At 41.4% G+C, this 19,739-nt stretch overlaps 1 protein-coding gene and 1 non-coding gene across 2 annotated transcripts; both read left to right on the forward strand.

The window, feature by feature from the left end:
* The first annotated feature begins 1,776 nt into the window (after nucleotides 1–1,776).
* On the forward strand, nucleotides 1,777–19,601 carry TCP1 (t-complex 1). The gene is made up of 12 exons (XM_089530104.1): nucleotides 1,777–1,964; nucleotides 3,200–3,285; nucleotides 5,686–5,814; nucleotides 6,910–7,007; nucleotides 7,918–8,028; nucleotides 8,332–8,513; nucleotides 9,819–9,945; nucleotides 17,291–17,466; nucleotides 17,628–17,751; nucleotides 18,058–18,250; nucleotides 18,550–18,713; nucleotides 19,260–19,601. The coding sequence occupies exons 1-12, from the start codon at nucleotides 1,895–1,897 to the stop codon at nucleotides 19,474–19,476; spliced, it is 1,677 nt and encodes a 558-aa protein (XP_089386230.1). The 5' UTR covers nucleotides 1,777–1,894; the 3' UTR covers nucleotides 19,477–19,601.
* On the forward strand, nucleotides 6,212–6,346 carry LOC149310955 (small nucleolar RNA SNORA29). The gene has a single exon (XR_016281821.1). It is a non-coding gene; the product is annotated as a small nucleolar RNA SNORA29 (small nucleolar RNA).
* Nucleotides 19,602–19,739: the final 138 nt, after the last annotated feature.

The following is a 19,739-nucleotide window of genomic DNA, read 5'->3' on the forward strand; positions in this document are numbered from 1 at the left end:
ATTCCCTAACACTGAGCCAGGGCTGTTAAAGCAGTCTCTCAGTCTCAAAGGTGCTGCAAGATCTTTCTACACAATGAATGACTCACGTAGGCCAATGGGAAGCCTGTCTTAGCTTTTCAGAGCTCTAAAGATGTGACAGAGCCTGCAGGTTAAAACATTGACTGGTGGCAGCCTCAGCTGGACGCCTCTTCTTGTGTCTTCACACTGATCTCTATGGCCTGATCTGCACTGCAGAAATAATTCAGTTTGACACCGCTTTAACTGCCTTGGCTTAATGCGGCAGAATTCTGGGACTTGGAGTTTGTGGGATATTTAGCCTTCTCTGTCAGCTCTGGTGCCACAACCGGGGTGACTGCAAAGGAGCACAAGGCATTGCAAAATGTAGAGCATTAAAGGAAAATGGAGGCCGTTACAAAATAAAAGCTTTAAAAAATTCATCCTTTATTGTCATGCTCAAAATGGAGGACATTTTAGAATTCCTCCTGGACAGAAACCTGAAATGTAGATGTACATCGGGTCACAACAAACGACAAATCTGAGGATTCCATGGCAATTAAAATATGGCAGTTAAGAGTGGTGTCAAATCATTTATCCAGAGTGGCTGCACCTAGGATTGTTTTGTAAAACCTGTTTGTGTGGAGATGCATGAAGTGGTGCCTCACAAAACTACAAATCCCAGGATTCTGTCCGATGGAGCCATGGCTGTTCAAACAGTGCAGATGCACAATCAATCACCAATCTTTTTGGAAGCTATCCAGTTCTCCTCAGCCTACTCCAAACGAGGACTGAGAGGCCATTTCCCAATACGTCATTAGCTTCACCCGACGCCATTTTATTAACATTCGTGTTGAGGCTCAGGAAAATGTCCTTTTAATCTAAAACATTTGAGGGGGGGGGGGAAACAAGACATAAGCTATAGTTTTTTGTGGGGTTTGTGGGCTATGTGGCCATGCTCCTGACGTTTCGCCAGCATCTTCAGAAAATGCTGACCTGGAAGAGAGTGACCCTGGTAAGCCACAGATGATGGCAAAATGTCGGAATAAACTCTTCCAGAACATGGCCACATAGCCTGAAAAACCCACACAAAACTATGGGTGACATAAGCTCTTATAGATTACTATTTACTCTTCCCATAATAGTACTCAGCCAAAATGATCTCTCCCACATATGCTATGATTTCGCTCACCGTCTTTGATTTTAATGATTTTAATGTTTATGTAATTTTAATCCTTAATTGATTCTTTTTTAAGGGGGGGTATTGTGTATATATTGTTGTAGTATTTTAATGATATATGCCGCTTTGATTGTCTTAACAAAAAGCTGGATATAAATAAAAGTTTTATTATTTTTATTTTTACTCTCTTCATCCTCCCAGACTCAAAACCATCACTTTGGAGCACCAAAACACTTTGTAGAACAGCGGTCCCCAAACTGTGTGCCCTTTAATGAGATTTTTTTGGACTCCATCTCCCAGAAGCCTCAGTCACGTTGGCCAATAGCCTTGCATTCTGGGAGCTGAAGTCCAACAAAACCCCTTCATAAAGAGCACAGTTTGGGGAAACCACTGTTCTAGAAAGTACTGGAACACATTCAACCGCCTCGCTTGTTGCTACGCGACGGTAAGGGGGCGGGGCGAAAGGAACCTGTCTTGCCCAACGCCCAATCACAACCCACCGCTCAAGACGAAGACTACGTCACGCGTTTGTGACGGGCGTTCGGATTGGCTGGCTTTCTTCGGCGCCGTTTGAGCTTCCATTTCCTCCATTTTGAGTCACGGTTAGGGGGCGCCATCTTGAGAGGCGGGGTACCCAGAAGGCATTGCGCGGCTGGCAGAGGCGCTCCTGTCTTTCGCACGTTGCCGCCTGGGCTTCCTTCTCTCTCTTTGTCCGGGAAGATGGCCTTCGAGGGTCCCTTGGCCGTTTTCGGAGAGCGGAGCACCGGGGAGAACGTCCGCACGCAGAACGGTAATGAAAAGCCTGGGGAGGAAAAAGGAATCATAGGTCGCATCCAGACTGGAGAAATAACCCGGTTTGGCAACGCTTTGACTCTTTGTCTGGCTCTTCTGCTATGGAATTCTGGGAGTTGGAGTTTGTTGGGCCCACAACAAACTCCAACTCCCAGAATTCCATAGCCCTTGAGCCAGCTAGAGCTAAAGCGCTGCCAAACCGGGTTATTTCTCCAGTCTGGATTCATCCATAGAATGATCGAGTGTGAAGAGACCTCAAGAGCCATCCAGAAGCGTGTTTGAGGTCCATTTCCCAGGTGAATGTAGCTGAGGCCTGGTCACTGCCTTTAATGGCACTTAAGATCGGAAGCTTCCTGCTTTGATGAATAGCGCTGGCATGCCTCTTACTGTTATCCTGTCGCTTCACAAGAAGCCCATAGATTAGCATTGAATCACAAAGCAGGTTCTTTCAAAAAAATAGTATTTCTGCAGCTTGGCTAATAAATGTAAACACTGAGTTCTGGAAAACTAAAAGCTCTTACAGCAGTACATTTTAAAGCGTATAAAAATAATGTCGTATTAAAAATACTAACTGATTTGTGGCCAGTTGAACTAATGGCAAATGTGGTTGTACCAATGTTAACCTTACACTGAACATACTCAAGTCATATTGTCTGAAGTCTGTAAGGTTTTGATCGCAGTCATCAATGACTAAGTAGGTGCCTGTATCAGAGAAGCGCTCATTGGGGAATGCATGGTTTGGTAGATGTTGTCACTCAGGGAGCTAAAGTTGGCTTTAAATTAAAGCAGCAATAACCTTTAGAGAGGAAAACTCAGTGATACCCTTTTGCACACAGGCATTTTGCATTCACTGTACAGTGGTCCCCCGGGTTACGAAATTAATTCGTTCCGCTGCCCTTTTTGTAACCCGGAAGGCTTTCGCAAGCCGAATTGCCATAGGCGCTAATGGGGAAAAGCCGCGATTTGGTGCGAAATAGCGCCGAAAAGCACCAAAAGTTTTTTCGTAACCCGAAAAAACTTTCGTAACGCGGAACAGTTTTTTTAATGGGATTTTTTTCGTAACCCGGAAATTTCGTAAGGCGGCGCATTCGTATCCCGGGGTACCACTGTACTTTGTGTGCAGTGCATTTAATGGCATGTTTGAGAAAAATAAGGAGACTGATTGCTTCATGTAAATGTATTGAGTTGTTATGTGTAGTTTGTGAGAAAAGTTTGTTTTCTTTCTTGGAACAGTTTCAGCTGCTGCTTCTATTGCCAATATTGTGAAGAGCTCTCTGGGTCCAGTTGGTTTGGACAAAATGCTGGTGGATGACATTGGTGTAAGTAGACATGACTGAAGATGAAACGGTCCTGGCATCCAATGGGCACATCAAAACATTTTGCACATTTTTTATTTTTATAACTTTTTTATAACTTAAAAAAAGATTTATACTATAAATGGGTGAGAAAACTCAGTGAAATCTAGGAAGACTTTGTAGACCAAAGTATAATATTTTACAGTCCATTTCTCTGCATGTTTATTCAGCTAACTACTACGGTGTTTGGGATTTATATCTGCATAGAAATGTAAGCTCGGTTTTCTCAAAGCAAATATTTCATAAGCATTTATTCTTCTATTTGTCTATACTATATAAAATAATTCACTTAACTACATACAGCTTACATAAATTATGAGCAAAATGCTCTTTGTTTAAAATTCTGTTATCTTGAGAAATCATTCACAGAAGCCTGGAAATGAATACAAAATGTTTACTAACCCACAAAAAATTACAAATGCTTATATTGGACATGGGGGCCTTGAAAAATAAAGGGGCTGGTAGAATCAGCAGCATTGGGTCCAGACTTCAGCACTTTGGCTTGCCAGGGTGAGCATGGTGCCTACAGCTGTTCTAAAACCATAGGTAACAATCCCCTCCAAAGGTAGAGTAATATAATAATGTTACAAAGGCCTGTTACAGACAGGCCAAAATAAAGCTGCTTCGAGTCACTTTGGAGGTATGGTATTTCAATGATACATGAGTCCTAAGAGTCTGGAAGCTGCACCAAAGCTGCACTCCGATTCTTAGGACTGGAGCGTGGCTTTGGTGCAGCTTTTGGACTCTTAGGACGCATGCATCATTGAAATACCATACCTCCAAAGTGACTCAAAGCAGCTTTATTTTGGCCTGTGTGTAACAGGCCAATGTAACATATAACATTAAAGTACAGAAGCTAAAAATGTCAAAAATGTTTCCTAACACAATCAACCAAGAGGACCTGAAGGTGTTTAGATGTCCAGGAGGAGTGTGAATGATGCATCCTTAAAACACAGGTATTTGTTGGTGTACAGTAAGACCGTTTAATGTGTGGGATATGTTCTGGGACCGGCCATTTAGAATAAAAAACCATGGATAATTGCAATCCCCATTTTTCCTACATGAAGAGAACAATATAGGCATTTGAGCAGCTGAAAACCATCAGTTTTGACCTTTTGACATATTGTCAGAAGAGGAAACTTCATTAGAAGTTAAACAATACAATCACTATCAGCACATGCAACTAACAGGCAGGTAGCATACAGTGAATCAAGGAGGGACAGCATGCAAATGCAACTAATGGGCAAAATACCATACAGCCAGTCAGTGCTTGAATATAAGTCAGCGCAAAGCAGCATCAGGAATCTTTATGGATAACTGAAACTACAGCAAACAAATCCACAATAAACAAGGTCTTACTGTACTGTTAATAGCAATAGCTCAGGAACACCACTCCAGCCCTGCTGAAAGGAGGCATGCCTGTGAGAGGCACCTTTAAAAGACTTTAGACCATCTTGCCCCAGCCCCAATTGGAGGACAACCCCTGGAGCTTGCCTCCCTGCCTGATACCAACTATGGCCAGCTGTGAGTAGTGTCATGGGATTCCAAGGCCAGGCTTCAAAAGCCTTGAGGCTCTCCTCTGGACCATCCATCCACGAGCCTAAGAAGCAAGATGGACCTGGAGCTCACCTCCCGCTCAGTACCAACTAGGACCAGCATAGACAAAGTGTGGCATTTTACTGGTTTTGTATTGTTTTAATTGTTTAATTTCATCTAAATTGAGGAATTTGCTATTATTGTGTAATGTTTTTGGGAGTATAAGGGACTATGGTCTCCTGGCATTATTGTATTATTACTGTCCTAGTATTTGTATTGAATAGTATTTTTTTTTTTTTTTTTTTTTTTGCTGCTAGGGAAAGAGTTATTATTATGTAATGTTTCGGGAGTATATGGGACTATGGTCTCCTACTGCTATTGTTGTCCTAGTATTTGTATTGAACAGTATTTTTTGCTGCTAGGGGAAAGTTGATATTTGTTAATTAGATTAACTATATTAATTTATTATGTTGATACTGCGGATTTTGTTCTTTGTATTTTTCTATATATATATTTATATTTATTTACCTTGCTTTAGTCATTAGGTTTATGTTTTGTATTTTAGCTTACATTTACTGTATGATTATTTTTTTGTATGTAATGTTCTTGTTGTAATCCGCTTTGATTCCGTGGGGAAAAGGTGGAATAGAAATAAATTATTATAATATTATTATTATAATAAAACCCCGTGAGCCCATTCTTGCCCAGAGGTAGGGTTGCAGTTGACTAGGATTCCACTGTTAATTCATAGTGGGTAAGCATTTTCATTTAAATGCTCATAAAATCCATTAATTAGCATGAACATTTTTTTTCTCTTGGGAATACTAGGATGTGACTATAACTAACGATGGTGCCACTATTCTGAAGCTGCTAGAAGTAGAACATCCTGCTGCAAAGGTTCTGTGTGAGCTAGCGGAACTACAGGACAAAGAAGTTGGAGATGGGACCACCTCTGTGGTAGGTGTCTGTATGTGTAAACCCAAGTGTACTGTTGATCTGTCCTGTCATGATAGCACAGATTCTCACCACTGTTAATGCATTCAAAGCTTTAACAGAGCTTCCGTTTCACACATGGAATTTGTCATATTCGTTTGTGTCCATTTCAGAAATGACTGACAAACCTGTTGATGCAGTCTGCTAGGATTATTTATGTTTTGTGGTCTTGTATTTTATACTCACAATTAATGTTGGCTTAGTTTATAATTTAAATTCAAACATTCAGAGTAAATTTACTGTAAATATATTATTTCAGTAATGTTAGGCGACTGGATTAAAATAGAAATTGTTGATCTTTATTGATTCTAAAGTCAGTTACAAGTCTGCTTAGTTTACCCTATGATACTGAAGTAGAACCTTTCCCATTTGACTGCTACTTATTTGCACTACAAAATAAGCAGCTATGCTTGTGGGATAGAGAAATATTTGCCATAGTCTGAAGGAGAAGACTGATCATATCTTCTTCCTATGTGCAGTGGCAAAACATATAATTAAATAATAAAATTTATTTTCCTTATTGTTTACACTTCAAAGGGAACATATAGGGCCAAAACACACTGCAGGAATCATCCACTTTGACGCCACTTTAACTTCCATGGCTGTGAGTAGTAAGGAACCCTGGGAATTGTAGTTTGTGGTGGCACCAGAGAGAAATGTAAATGTCTCACAAAACTACAGTTCCCAGATTCCTTAGCACTGAGCCAGGACAGATCTGCATCTGTGCATCACAGGCATATGTAAATTCACACTTGTATCTTTGGGAAAGAAAGCATCCCTTACCACACTGTAAAGATGGATCTGGGTGGAGCAGGGTGGAGAGTGATTTGTGGATTTGTGGGAGCTTGTTTCATTCTGAGGTGTATGAGCCTAATTTGAATGGCTCTACTACCAGATCATAAGGGGAAAAGTCATCTGAAAGAATTATTTCTATGAACTGAAAAGAAGAACTTCCTATGATAAAGCTAATAATATTTCCTTGTGTCTATGCCTTGAAGACATTACGGTATCACATGCAGTAGCGTTTATTACTAGATCATGTGTCTTTCTTTCGAACAGGTAATCATTGCTGCAGAGCTTTTAAAAAATGCAGATGAGTTGGTTAAACAGAAAATTCATCCCACTTCTGTTATTAGTGGATATCGTCTTGCTTGCAAGTAAGAAATATGTTGAAAAGTATCCATATTGGTAGGCAGTGTTGGGTTTCCCGCTTACGGTTTTTTGAACTTAAGATTTAAAGGGTAGGGCAATACATTATTTTTCCCTTTCTGATACAGTGTTCTTGACACATTGGTACTGTTAATGCTTGCTACTATCAGAAGGGAGGATTTTTGGGGGGCTGCAGTACAATTTTGATTATATAGAAACTGCATGTTTTGAGGCTGCAGTCCTATAAGATGCAGAGAGGTTGGGACAAGCTAGCAGTCGCAATGGTTGAAGTGAAATGCCTGGCCTTTGCAAACAGGATACGTATGTTCATGTGGGAATGAGGGCCTTTGTGTTTTGGAGACATCAATCATAGTTGATGGGGAAAGGCTTAGATATGATACTGCATTTCTGTATTGGTGACCTAAAACCACCAGATCTCATCTGATCTTGGAAGTTGTGGTAAGTGAGGTCAGCTCTAATTAGTACTTGGATGGGAGACCACCAACAAACCAGGTGCTCTAGGCTATTTCAGAGGAAGGAATGACAAAACCACCTCTTGAGTATTACTTGTCTAGTTAGACAAGAACACCATGTGAAATTCATAGGGTGACAGGCAACTTGAAGGCACATTCCTGTAAAATCTGTGTTTGGGAGTCCCAGGAACTAATAAAATATGAGAAAGATCAGGACATCCCTCCTCCACAGTTTTAATATTTTGTAATGTTTGTATTTCTTACAATTTTGAAAGACATCCTGTTGATTGCTCATTGAAAGCTATTGTAAATGTTAGAAGTTACATTTCAGCTCTAACATTTCATGTTCTTTCAGATAGTTTTATTTCTTGACAAATAATTAGAACATGTTGCATAAACAAAGTATTAGAATTTTATTTATAAAAATTCTGTTTCTATTCAACAGGGAGGCAGTTCGCTACATCAACGAGAATCTGGTTATTAGCTCAGATGAACTGGGCAGAGACTGCCTTATTAATGCAGCTAAAACAGCAATGTCCTCTAAAATCATAGGAATGTATCCTTTCAGTTGATAATTTAAAGTTAGGACATAGTTTCCACACAATATCATGTACTGAGCATTGTCTTTTAAGGGAAAATGGCTTCGTTTGTACATATGGAGAAAAAGTATAAGGGTTTGTTAAATCCCAGTATCATTTTAATCCATGTTAATTTAGAATCTCTTTTTAGAGAACTGACCTTTGTAGAATGGTATTAATCTTTGCTACTGTGACATCTCTCCTTTAAAAAGATACAAGGTATTCCTAATGTGCATGCACTATATTTAATTCTGACCATATTTACCTTAACAGTATTCTAGCGACAGCGATTTCTTTGCCAACATGGTAGTGGATGCTGCACTTGCAGTTAAATACACAGATCAAAAGGGACAAGCACGTTATCCCATCAATTCCATAAATGTTTTAAAAGCACATGGTCGCAGTCAGAAAGAGAGCATTCTTGTAAATGGCTATGCATTAAATTGTGTTGTGGGCTCCCAAGGTAAGTTAAAAATCATACTCAACAATGCAACATCATGATTTCAGATTTGGGTTGGAAGTTAGAAAAAATATTAATAGTGATAGTAATCTTAACTAAGGTCCAAAACACTGCAGAAATAATCCAGTTTGAGACTGCTTTAATTGCCCAGGCTTAATGCTAGAAAATCCTGAGAATTGTAGTTTATTGTGGCACCAGAGCTCTCTGACAGAAAGGCTAAATGTCTCACAAAACTACAGAACTGCTACAGAAGCTTGAATGTTACTAGTACTGTAAGGTTTTCGGGGGAGTTCCATCCTGTGAAGAGAATGTGATGGTTTTACTATGCAATGCCTATACTTTTTACCTACTTCATAAAATGAGACTACATATTGCTACACAGATTGATTTTTTCCTTCTTCCAGACTCTTTAGTCCGGAGAGTCAGCATAGGAGATTCTGGAAAATATTGGGGTTTGGAAGCAATTCTGGGGGAGAGTGAAAGCCAAGAGCGGAAGGAGACCACAGGGGGAGAGAATGAACAAAACACATTAGCCAGAGAAGATGGTAGAAGAGAGAATTGTGGCCAGTGTTGTCACACAGCAGTCATCCAGCATCAGCTTTTAACTTTCATGTTTTTATTCAGTTTTTGAATTTTCACAGTGATGTGTTCAGTGGGTAGAATTGTTTTTATTAACAAACAACACAGGCACTCTGGCTTTAATGTTTTAAGTACCGTATTTTCCAGCGTACAAGACGACCGGGTGTATAAGACGACCCCCAACTTTTGGAATGAAAAATAGGGTTTGGCTTATACTCACTGTACAAGATGATCCCCTCTTCAGCAGCATGCTGGGCTCGCGCGCGCAGGCTTCCAAGTGCCTCCAGAGGCCTGGAAGCCGGCAGCAGGCTGGGTGCATCGGCTTCCAGGGACCAGGGAGGCCTGGAAGGTAAAAAGGACGGTGGTGAATGCGCCGGGCCGGGAGGCTCTCTAGTGGCCTCTGGCCAGGCTTGACCCAGCGCATAAGACAGCCCCCGACTTTTAACTCCATTTTTTAGCGTTAAAAAGTCGTCTTATACGCCAGAAAATACGGTGGGTAATGTCTACCTAAAATCCCCTCACAAATTGAATTGTATGATTTAGCTTTAGTGGTCTTAGAAAACAGATAAGGTTTGAAGGAAATGAACTTTTGGTGACTAAATTGGTTGGAAGAAACAATAGTGCAAGTTATCTTAATTTAAAATATTTTACATTTTTTAGGTATAATAAAATTGCAATTTAATAAAGAATCTTAATTGTTAATTTTTTACCCTTCTCTCTCTCTTTTAGGTATGCCCAAGAGAATAGTTAATGCAAAGATTGCATGTCTTGACTTCAGCCTTCAAAAATCTAAAATGAAGCTTGGTGTTCAGGTGGTAATTACAGACCCTGAGAAACTGGACCAGATTAGGCAAAGGTATACTGTAGTGGGTTTTTTTATTATAAAAAAAAGTATGTACTACATAGGTTACAGGCACTTGTTTCAGACTTATGCACTCTTGTTAGTGAGATAATTTTTTTCTTCTAATCAGGTATCAAAACATAATTTTTAAAAACCTTGGGTAATAGAATCATAAGAATTATATAATATGGTCATACTGTGCATGCAATTGCATGTTCTTCCTAAGTTGTAGTAGCAGTTTGAGTTGGTTATAAAGAATTACAGTGGACTTCTTTTAATATTGGTAAGTGTTCCCACATGTCTAGGCCTAAGGAAGATTATCCAGCACCCTCTTTTTTAACTTTAATGAGAAAGCCCTAAGGAATCCTAATGGTACTTGTTAGCTGACTTGGCGAAAACCTCTGCTTTTCTTTGTTAATTGTGGGCTTGAAGGAAGGGCAGTTAAATCCTGTCTTAACTGACTTGTGAACGCAATGATTTTCCCAATTAGACTTCTGTTAGACATATGACTTCCACTTTAAAATGCTTCAGAAACTGGAAGGAAGGAGAAATCAAGCTCAGTATAGCTGCACCTTTGCATGATGGCAGATATCCCCTTGCAATGATTTTCTTTAGTTTTACTGTTAAATTTCCCAGCAGAGAGGGTCCTGTCCTCCTGTAATCTGGGGTTTAGCTCCTCCTATTTGCTCCTGTAGGCAGGGACAATAAACAAAAGACCGGCCCCTATATAGGGAGGAGCTAGCCCCCCTGGGCCTCAGTCTTGTTCCTGCCTAAGCTCCTAGCAGGATGTTCTCTTCGAGCCAGCAAAGTTTTTCCTTTCTACGAAAGCGGTTTGAGAGTTTTCTTGGCCTTCCCTTCTTCTCCTCTCTCCTGCCTTTTCCCCCCTTCTTTGGTGGTGGCTATGGCAGAGGACCCTGAGAGCATGGGTGAAGGGCCATCTTTAACCCAGGCTTCCCTAGCTCAGGGTCTGCCAGCTCAACAGAGGGAGCTGGCTTCAGAGGGAGACCCATTGGGATGTGTTTGCTGTTGCTCTGCAGCTTCTTTACTACAGCCTTGGAAGCATGAAGAAGACTTAAAATGGCAAGGGCTCCCAGGATTGGAGAAAGGTCTTGGCTTTGCCAATGACTCTCCCTCTCCTCCAAAACTGCCCCCTTTCATGGTGGGAGCACAGGAGATTTCTGCAAACAGCATTGCAGCACATGGGAGCCGTGGAAAGAGATGGTGAGGGGTATCCCCTCCGTGTCTGTTTCTCCACATCACCTCTGCCCAGCCTGTTTAAGGCCAGGGATCAGTGAGGAAACTGGCCAGAAGTCATGGAAACTTCCCTGCTCAGCCCATTTGGGGCCAGAGTTCAGAGGACAGGCCAGCCAAAAGCCACGGCAAAGGATTTCTCTGCATCACCTCTGCCCAGCCTGAAATGGCCAAGGTCAGAGAGGCAAGCCAGCCAGAAGTCACAGGAGAACGGTGAGTACCAGGGGCCCTCTCTCTCTAGCCACCAAAGAACCTTTGCCAGATCTAATGCCCTTGCTCAGGGCAGGCATTGCCATGAGGCCTCTGCCATGGCCATTGCAGGCACTATGCCTAGCATAAGGTTTGGGACGCTGCCAGGAGGGCAGATGGGGGCATTAACCCTTGGTCTCCCCCTTCCTTCCCATCTCTGGCCCCAATGGCACCCAGGACCCTAACAGGTGTGGGGGATCCTTTTGCAGACTGGGAAACACATGGTGGTGCTGCCAGGGCTCCTGAACATTCCTTTTGAATTCTTATAATGAAATGGTGTGTAAGGAGGCAGAGGATTCCTCCTCTGTGTTGCACAGACACATGGCTGTAAAGGAAGCTGGACTTGACCCAGCAGGAGCTGAAGCTTCCAACTCTAAAATGGTCTTTTTTGGCTGCCACAGAGCATCAGGGGTTTTAGTTTTTAATTGTTGTTTTTATGCTTTGATATTGTGTTTTTAATATGTTATACTGTTTAATACTGTCTTAAGGGGGGAGGGATAAAGTGTTTTTAATTGTTGTATTTTATATTTTACTGTTGTCAACCGCCCGGATTGGTTTCCCATAGGGTGGTATACAAATAAATATTATTATTATATTATTATTATAAAAAGCACAAAATGGCTTCATGTCCACCCCAGAGAGAGCATGGCCTCTGCCACCCACTTCTAAACAGAGGCTGGAGGGCCATCTATCGGGAATGCTTTGATTGGGAGTTCCTGCATGGCAGAGTGGGGTTGGACTGGATGGCCCTTGGGATCTCTTCCAACCCAAGGATTCTTTGAGAGACCACATGGATACAAATCCTCCTGTGTTCCCTCCCCAAAAATTACAACAACAAAAAGGGGTAAACCATTTGTGGATATCATGGGTGGAGAGTTCCCTTCACCCCCAATTGTGTTTGGTTGCCCCAAACCATGGCACTCTTGAGAGAAAAGCTTGAGCGCTTGGCCTCTCTTTTCCATCAGAGATTATCCTTTCTCTTACCTCAGGTAAATGTAGAGCCATGTCCCACAGCAGTCCCTCTGCCCTTCCCAGCTAACTATGCAAGTGGGAGGGAGTTGAGGACCAAGCTAGCTTCTATCATGCAGCCAGGTTACTATAAAGCCTGCCTGAAATTAAAAGGGCTAAGCTGTAAACCCCAGCTTGAAGTTGGGGCTGTTTTAAACATAAATAAAACAAAATGCCCTGTGAGTATCAGGGCTACACTACAGGCCATATGTAGCTATCTACCCATGATTAGCAATGGTCTTCAGTCACTGCTAACTTAAAAGCAGTTTCCTCAGTGCTTGGAATAAGCCACTGCCCAGGCAGCCTCCCTTGATGGGGCAAATAAAGGAGGGGAGAGCCCCCACATCAACAGGGCTGTGGGCTCAGATTTACAAGAGATACTGGTTAACCTTTCTGGTGTTCATTTTATTAATGTTAGCACATGAGGTTTGAGTTGTGCTGTTTCTGCTCACCCCCCTCTCCTTTTTCCAGGCCAGAGAAGATGCCTGGAAACTAATTCTTCAAGGGAGGGGCTAGCCATAAAAGCCACATGATGACTTTTCTTGCCTCCTCATGGGCCTCCATCACTGTCTCCATTAGGTCCAGAGCCTTTTTGCCTTAGGTGGAACAGCCAAAGACATAGGATGAGCACATGGTTCTACCTCCCTTGTGCAAACTGTTATCAGCCATAGCACTTCTCATTAAGAGCATAAGCTTTAACAATACAGATTCATTTAAATGCTAATAAACAGGGTGACTCGAGCAAGGAGAAGGTCTCTGGTCACTCAGCAGACCTAATGCTTACATACATTGAGGATCTTTGGTAAAAACATCTCATATGAGGTGATAGATATATTGGATTAAGGTGACCAACCAAACTCCATTTTAGTGGCAAAAGGAGTATGTTCCTGTTATAAAACACAGTGAACCTCAGTCAGCTAGCCTCAAAAGATGTGGCTCCCCTTGCCTTCCCTTCTTTCTTGGAGAGATGTCTGTTAAAGGGAAGAAACTAAAAACAAAACAAAACAACACAGTTTCCTCCATGAGATGGTTCTCACTAATACAGGGGGTTAAGAAAAATTCTTATCAAAACAGACAGACTCCTCTCCATGGGGGGAGAAACTCCCCTTCCTCCATGAGTGTTTTGAAACAATATAACCAGGTTTCTCTACTAAGGGGTTGCTTCAAATCCCATTCAGACATCCTGCAGAGCCCTGAGGGGTCTGCCACAAAAATCACAATTACCTCTTACCTTGTCTAGATTGTTAAATTTTAAGTAAGAATGCCTGCTGATGGGCTTGCCATTCAACTGCTGCCTGGCTTGGGAAGCCTATTGTAACAGGATCTATCATACATATGATGAATTGGGCTCAAGGCCATGAAGGTTCATGCTGCTAATCTCTTTTCTTTAGTGGTCTCAGGGTGCTACAAGATTCCTTTGCATATTGTTGGGCATGCTTTGATTGTGATTTCCTGCATGGCAGGGGGTTGGACTTGATGGCCCTTGTGGTCTCATCCAACTCCATGATTCTATGATTTTATGGTTATAAGGTTAGCTGCTGTGTGGGTGAGTGTCTTATCCCTGATTGGGTTTTCATGGCATGGTCTGGTCCAAACAACACCATTGTTTACTACCTTTTGGGGCTGGAAAAACGGACTTCCTAGTGCCTATGCCTTGTTTTCTGCTAGCAAAAATGCTCAGATTTAATATACCATACAGCTCCATATAGAGACTTACACCAGCCACCTATATGCCCACAGCTCTATCTATCTATCTATCTATCTATCTATCTATCTATCTATTCCAAAAAACAAACAAAACAAAAATACAACACAGCAAACTATGATTTTACTATTTTATATAGGAGACTCCATTTTACAATGCGATTATATTTTATGTGCCTTGAGCTTCCATGGATTTGGTATCCATGCAAAGTCCTAAATCCAACTCCATATCGAGGGACCACTATACTATTTTAAATTTAGGTTTGTGTTCCTTTGACAGATCCCTTTTGTGGAGAAAATTCTCTCCTCGAAATTAGATACCAGAGGGCTATCCTTGCCAAGCCCCCTGTTCCCATTTCATGACTCCTTAATCAGCAGTTCATTTAGCCGCAAGACCCCTCAGCCTTCATACAGGTTGATGATAGTCTGCTACATGGAGTTGGGGTGATTTTTGAAGTCTCTAGACAAGTTCATCCTCAAAAGAAATCAGACTTAATTCTGACCACATGCCCTGTTAACACAGAGTGCATCGATGCTTCTGCATGGACTCACCAATGTCTGTGAGATAAAGGTTAATCCAGTGTCTTCTTTGCCTAACCATGGGATTAGTCTTATTTTACACAGGTTCACAGATGTTCCAGTAAAGAACTGCACATTGTTTTGAAATTTTAATTGGAGGTCAGACATTAACATTCCTCTTTCAGAGTGGTAAGTCTTAATTACTACAAATGAAATCACCTTAATATCACCTTCGTTGCTATAACCAGTTGACAAGGTGATCAGTGATAGGCTGGAAGCTGCCATAGGTCCAGATTAGATCAGGTTCTATTCTGATTGATCACATAATCCACTGCTTAGGCAAGTTCTCATCAACTGCTTCAGGTTTTCAGTGGCTGACCTGCTATAGTCCATCCAAGATGACATTAAGAAGGGACTTGACCCAACATGGTTATAAGGCAGGTGTCTGCCATCACGTCGTTTCTGCTCCATACGAGAGCAGCTAGAATGGCAGCCATCCTCACATTAAGAGGCTGTTGAGGGGAGTTTTCCAACAGGGCCTGCCCACCAGACATCGTTTTCCATCTTGGGATGTGAACACGGTCTTAAAGGCTCTGACGGTTGGGCCGATCAAGTCCCTTTGGGAGGCCTTCCTCAAACACCTCTCCCTCAAGGTCATCTTCCTCACGGCCATTCCCTCCGCCAGATGGGTGTCAGAGCTGGGGCCCTGTCGGTACGTAAAAACTTGTGTATTTTTAGGCCTGTCTCAGTGTGCCTTCGTCCAGACCCTACCTTCGTGCCTAGGGTCAACTCAGCCTTTCAGGTGTCACAGGACATTCTCCTGCCTTCATTCTGCCCCGATCCTAAGAAGGACTTGGAAAAGACCTGGCACACATTGGATGTGTGCAGAGCCCTCAAAATCTACATCAAGAGGACTTCAACCTTAAGGTTATCTGAGATGTTCTTTTCCTTTCGCCTGGGCTCTTTGGGGTGCAAGCTACCACTCTCGACTCTGAGTAGGTGAATCAGGTCTTGTATTCAAAAGAGCTACTGAACTCTTGATCTCACTCCACCCGAGGGGTTGATGGTGCACTCAACCAGGAGTGCATCTACCTCTGCGGCCTTGACCACTAGCGCCTCCGTCAGATATTTGCAGCGTGGCCACATGGAAGTCGCCTTCGACCTTCATAAGACATTACAAACTGGACGTGTCTCAGTCCGCAGAGGCGTCATTTGAAAGGAGGTTCCTCCAACAGATTGTGTCGGGGGCCACAGTCTCCTAGCAGCACCTCCCTCCCAGTTCGAGAGGGCTTTTGTAAATCCCAGATTACAGGAGGACAGGACCCTCTCTGCTGGGAAAAGGAACGTTGGGTACTTACCGTGACACGTTCATTTCCTGCAGAGAAGGGTCCTGGCATCCTGCCCACCCGGGTGCTGCCTGCAGCCTCCGACCCTGCCTGCCTGTTGGTGGACCTGCCTTGTTCTTCTTCTTGTTGCTGGATTGGTTTTTCTGAGTTCTTGTTTGTTCTTGGACTAGTTTTTTCTAAGGTGTTCTAGTTAACCCTTAGCTGATGTTACTAAAGTTCAGTTCCTTGATTACCTTACTAGTCGCTTGGCTTGTTATTGACTGAGGCTCAGGGGGGCTAGCTCCTCCCTATATAGGGGCCGGTCTTTTGTTTATTGTCCCTGCCTACAGGAGCAAATAGGAGGAGCTAAACCCCAGATTACAGGATGCCAGGACCCTTCTCTGCAGGAAATGAACGTGTCACGGTAAGTACCCAACGTTCCTATTCTTTGTAAACTGCACGCAGAACCTCTTGAGTCAGTTATAAAGCCAAGTGAGTATCCTGTATCCTTATCTCTCTGGAAGACAGGTCCTGAGTTCAGGTGGTAGCAGAGAAGTAGTGATAGTGTGAAATGAATTGGCAACAAAGTTCAGTAACTTTGAGATGCTGTTACTTAATATGTACACTCACGTCTACAGATGACATTGTTTATTTCTACATGTCTCATAAATAACCTGTGTCTCTTGCGAAGACTTCTACATTATTACAGCATATACATGGGACATAACTAGCAGGCATATCCTTATCTATAGCTTTGAGTGAATTGTGTCCAGTACTTAGAACATCTATCATATTTTTGTGCTTGTTCATTTATAGGAGAAGCTCAGTAATGGCAAGCAACCAATTTTGCAGATGGAGTATTTTACTAATAATGTCATTGAGGTTTCTTTGATAAGCTTGTGTGGCATTTGCCTTACAAATTTTAACGGGAACATCTTGTATAAAATGCCTATGTATAATGTATGGAGAGAAAGACAAAATAGGATATGCGTTAAATTGGTGCTAGAGTTGCGGTCTGTGGGCTGATGCTGATCTGTAAACCACTGGCAGAGTTTCTAGGAAAGAATAAAATAATGGGCACAAATATGATACTGATCCCTGGGTTACTGGGGGAGGGGAAGCCCTGCCAGTTCTCCACATCAGATAGCTTAAGAAACACAGCATTAAATCACAACAATTTGACTGGGATGCTCCACCCTAAACCTTCCTAATTATTTTTACTTACCTATATAGCTTTGTCAGTCACCTCTAAGGTTTTTTTTTGTTTTTTTTAATCCAGTTCTCTTATCTCTTATATCATGCAGGGAGTCTGACATTACTAAAGAGAAAATTCAGAAGATCCTGAGTACAGGGGCAAACATTATTCTGACCACTGGCGGCATTGATGATATGTGTCTGAAGTATTTTGTGGATGCTGGTGCCATGGCAGTACGCAGAGTCCTTAAAAGAGACCTTAAACGCATTGCTAAAGCTTCTGGAGGTGATTATAGAAATCTTGTCAAATCTATTTCCACAGCTTGCTATCCTGTTAGTTCAGATGTTAAATATATAGAAAAGTACTTGAGTAGCCAAGAAAGTCTAATAAAATTTTGGGTTTGTTTTGTGGAGTATATTTTAAAAACCCATTTTCTGTTTTATAAGCCACTGTTTGCTCTACACTGGCAAATCTGGAGGGTGAAGAAACATTTGAAGCTTCAATGCTGGGACAAGCAGAAGAGGTGGTTCAGGAGAGGATCTGTGATGATGAATTGATCTTAATCAAGAAGTAAGAAAAATGTCTGTCTTAAAGTATATCTACACATCTTGAAGTAATTTCCCATTTAATTGCTGCCATGTTGTCATTTCGTGGCATGGACAGTTATACGCGTGGGATAGATAATCCTCAGTCCTCTGTAAAAATGTTGAGAGAATGATTGTCTCAGCTTTACTGCTGGACTTAGACACAGTGTTGTTGAATAGCTATGTGAGCGATATCTATTAGCCTTACCCCCTCTATATAGATAAATGACTTTGTATTGAATTGTGTATAATTAATTAGCAGCTCTCACTCATTTGTCTTTCTGAAACACAGTACTAAGGCACGGACCTCAGCCGCCATTATATTACGAGGAGCAAATGATTTCATGTGTGATGAAATGGAACGATCCCTGCATGATGCTCTTTGTGTTGTCAAGAGAGTATTAGAATCAAAGTCTGTGGTACCAGGAGGTGGTGCAGTTGAAGCAGCGCTTTCCATTTACCTAGAAAATTATGCAACTAGCATGGTAAGTATGTTGTTAATCTGTGTTTGACATGCACTGTTTCTGTCTCAGTCATGGTTTTCATCATACTTTGATTACGCCAGTTCTTACCAGTGGCCAAACTACTATAAGCTCTTAGATGGAATTGTTAAAATACTGAGAATAGATGTAACCATAATTAATGCTTTATAACAAATATGACTTACATTAACATTCTACATTAGATGCATCTCAACAAACCACTTATTGCTGGTAATGTGTAGATTGACCTTATATATTTCAGTGAATTGTTAATAGAATCTTGTTGTTGTTTTTTAAATTAGGGATCACGTGAACAGCTTGCTATTGCAGAATTTGCAAGATCTCTTCTAGTTATTCCAAACACATTAGCAGTCAACGCTGCTCAGGATGCTATAGATCTTGTTGCAAAACTCAGGGCCTTCCACAATGAAGCTCAAGTGAATCCAGAACGTAAAAATCTCAAATGGTATGTAGCTATGCATGAAAGGATGGCAACCTCAAAGGGTGATGGATATGTTAGTACTGTGATTTTGCTGGGGTTAGGGGTGAAGAACTTCTGTGAATGTGGGAAAACTGCAAATAAATAAAAACACACCATTCTTTTTACCTGAGGGAACAACTCTCAGAATCTCCAGATCTTCCAGCACAACTCTATGATCAACTTCCAGCATAATTATGCTGGAGGACCTAGAGATTCCTAGAGAGAGCATATCAATCAAAACAGCAAATAATCAAAGCCACACAAACTTGCAAATATAGAGAGCCAACTGTAATTTCTTAGAAGTGAAGTATATTAAGCCCTTGGTCATCTTTTAAATTGTAAATGAAGAAAATGTGGGCTATTTTAAGGTATAATAAAATTGAATTTGTAGAAGAGAGGAGCTAGATTGTCTGCAGTGTGGGGAAATTTGAAATGTATTTCATATCAGTTTGAAACAAAGAATTATGTTGTATGTTGACAGGTTGTAGTTTATTATTTAAAATGCATACTTCTGTTGCTTTCTTTTTTAAGGATTGGCCTTGATTTAGTCAATGGAAAACCACGTGACAGCAAGCAAGCTGGTGTTTATGAACCAACTGTTGTCAAAATAAAGAGTCTGAAATTTGCAACAGAAGCTGCAATTACTATTCTTCGAATTGATGACCTTATTAAATTACAGCCTGAAAGTAAAGGTGATAAAGGAGGGTGCTATGAAGATGCTGTTCATTCTGGTGCAATTCAAGACTAAATGGATTTTTATTTAACCATTCCTGTAAAATTCTTTGCAGTCCTATATTAAGTAATGTGTATGTAATAAAACAAGTTGTTGCACTCTTGCTTAACTAGAAAATAAATCGAAAATGGTTACATCTTCTACTCATTTCAGTGTTTTAATAGCATTTATAAGCATATCAAATGTTCCCAATGTGCACATGCATACATAAAAGCAGTCTAGGAGGAGTAAAAAAGACAGATGCTACAGTTGACTATCATGTCAGAGGCATTTATAGT

Source organism: Sceloporus occidentalis, unplaced genomic scaffold (assembly GCF_023333645.1).
Source record: "Sceloporus occidentalis isolate IW3139 unplaced genomic scaffold, rSceOcc1.0.p SCAF_6, whole genome shotgun sequence".
NCBI lineage: Eukaryota > Metazoa > Chordata > Lepidosauria > Squamata > Phrynosomatidae > Sceloporus > Sceloporus occidentalis.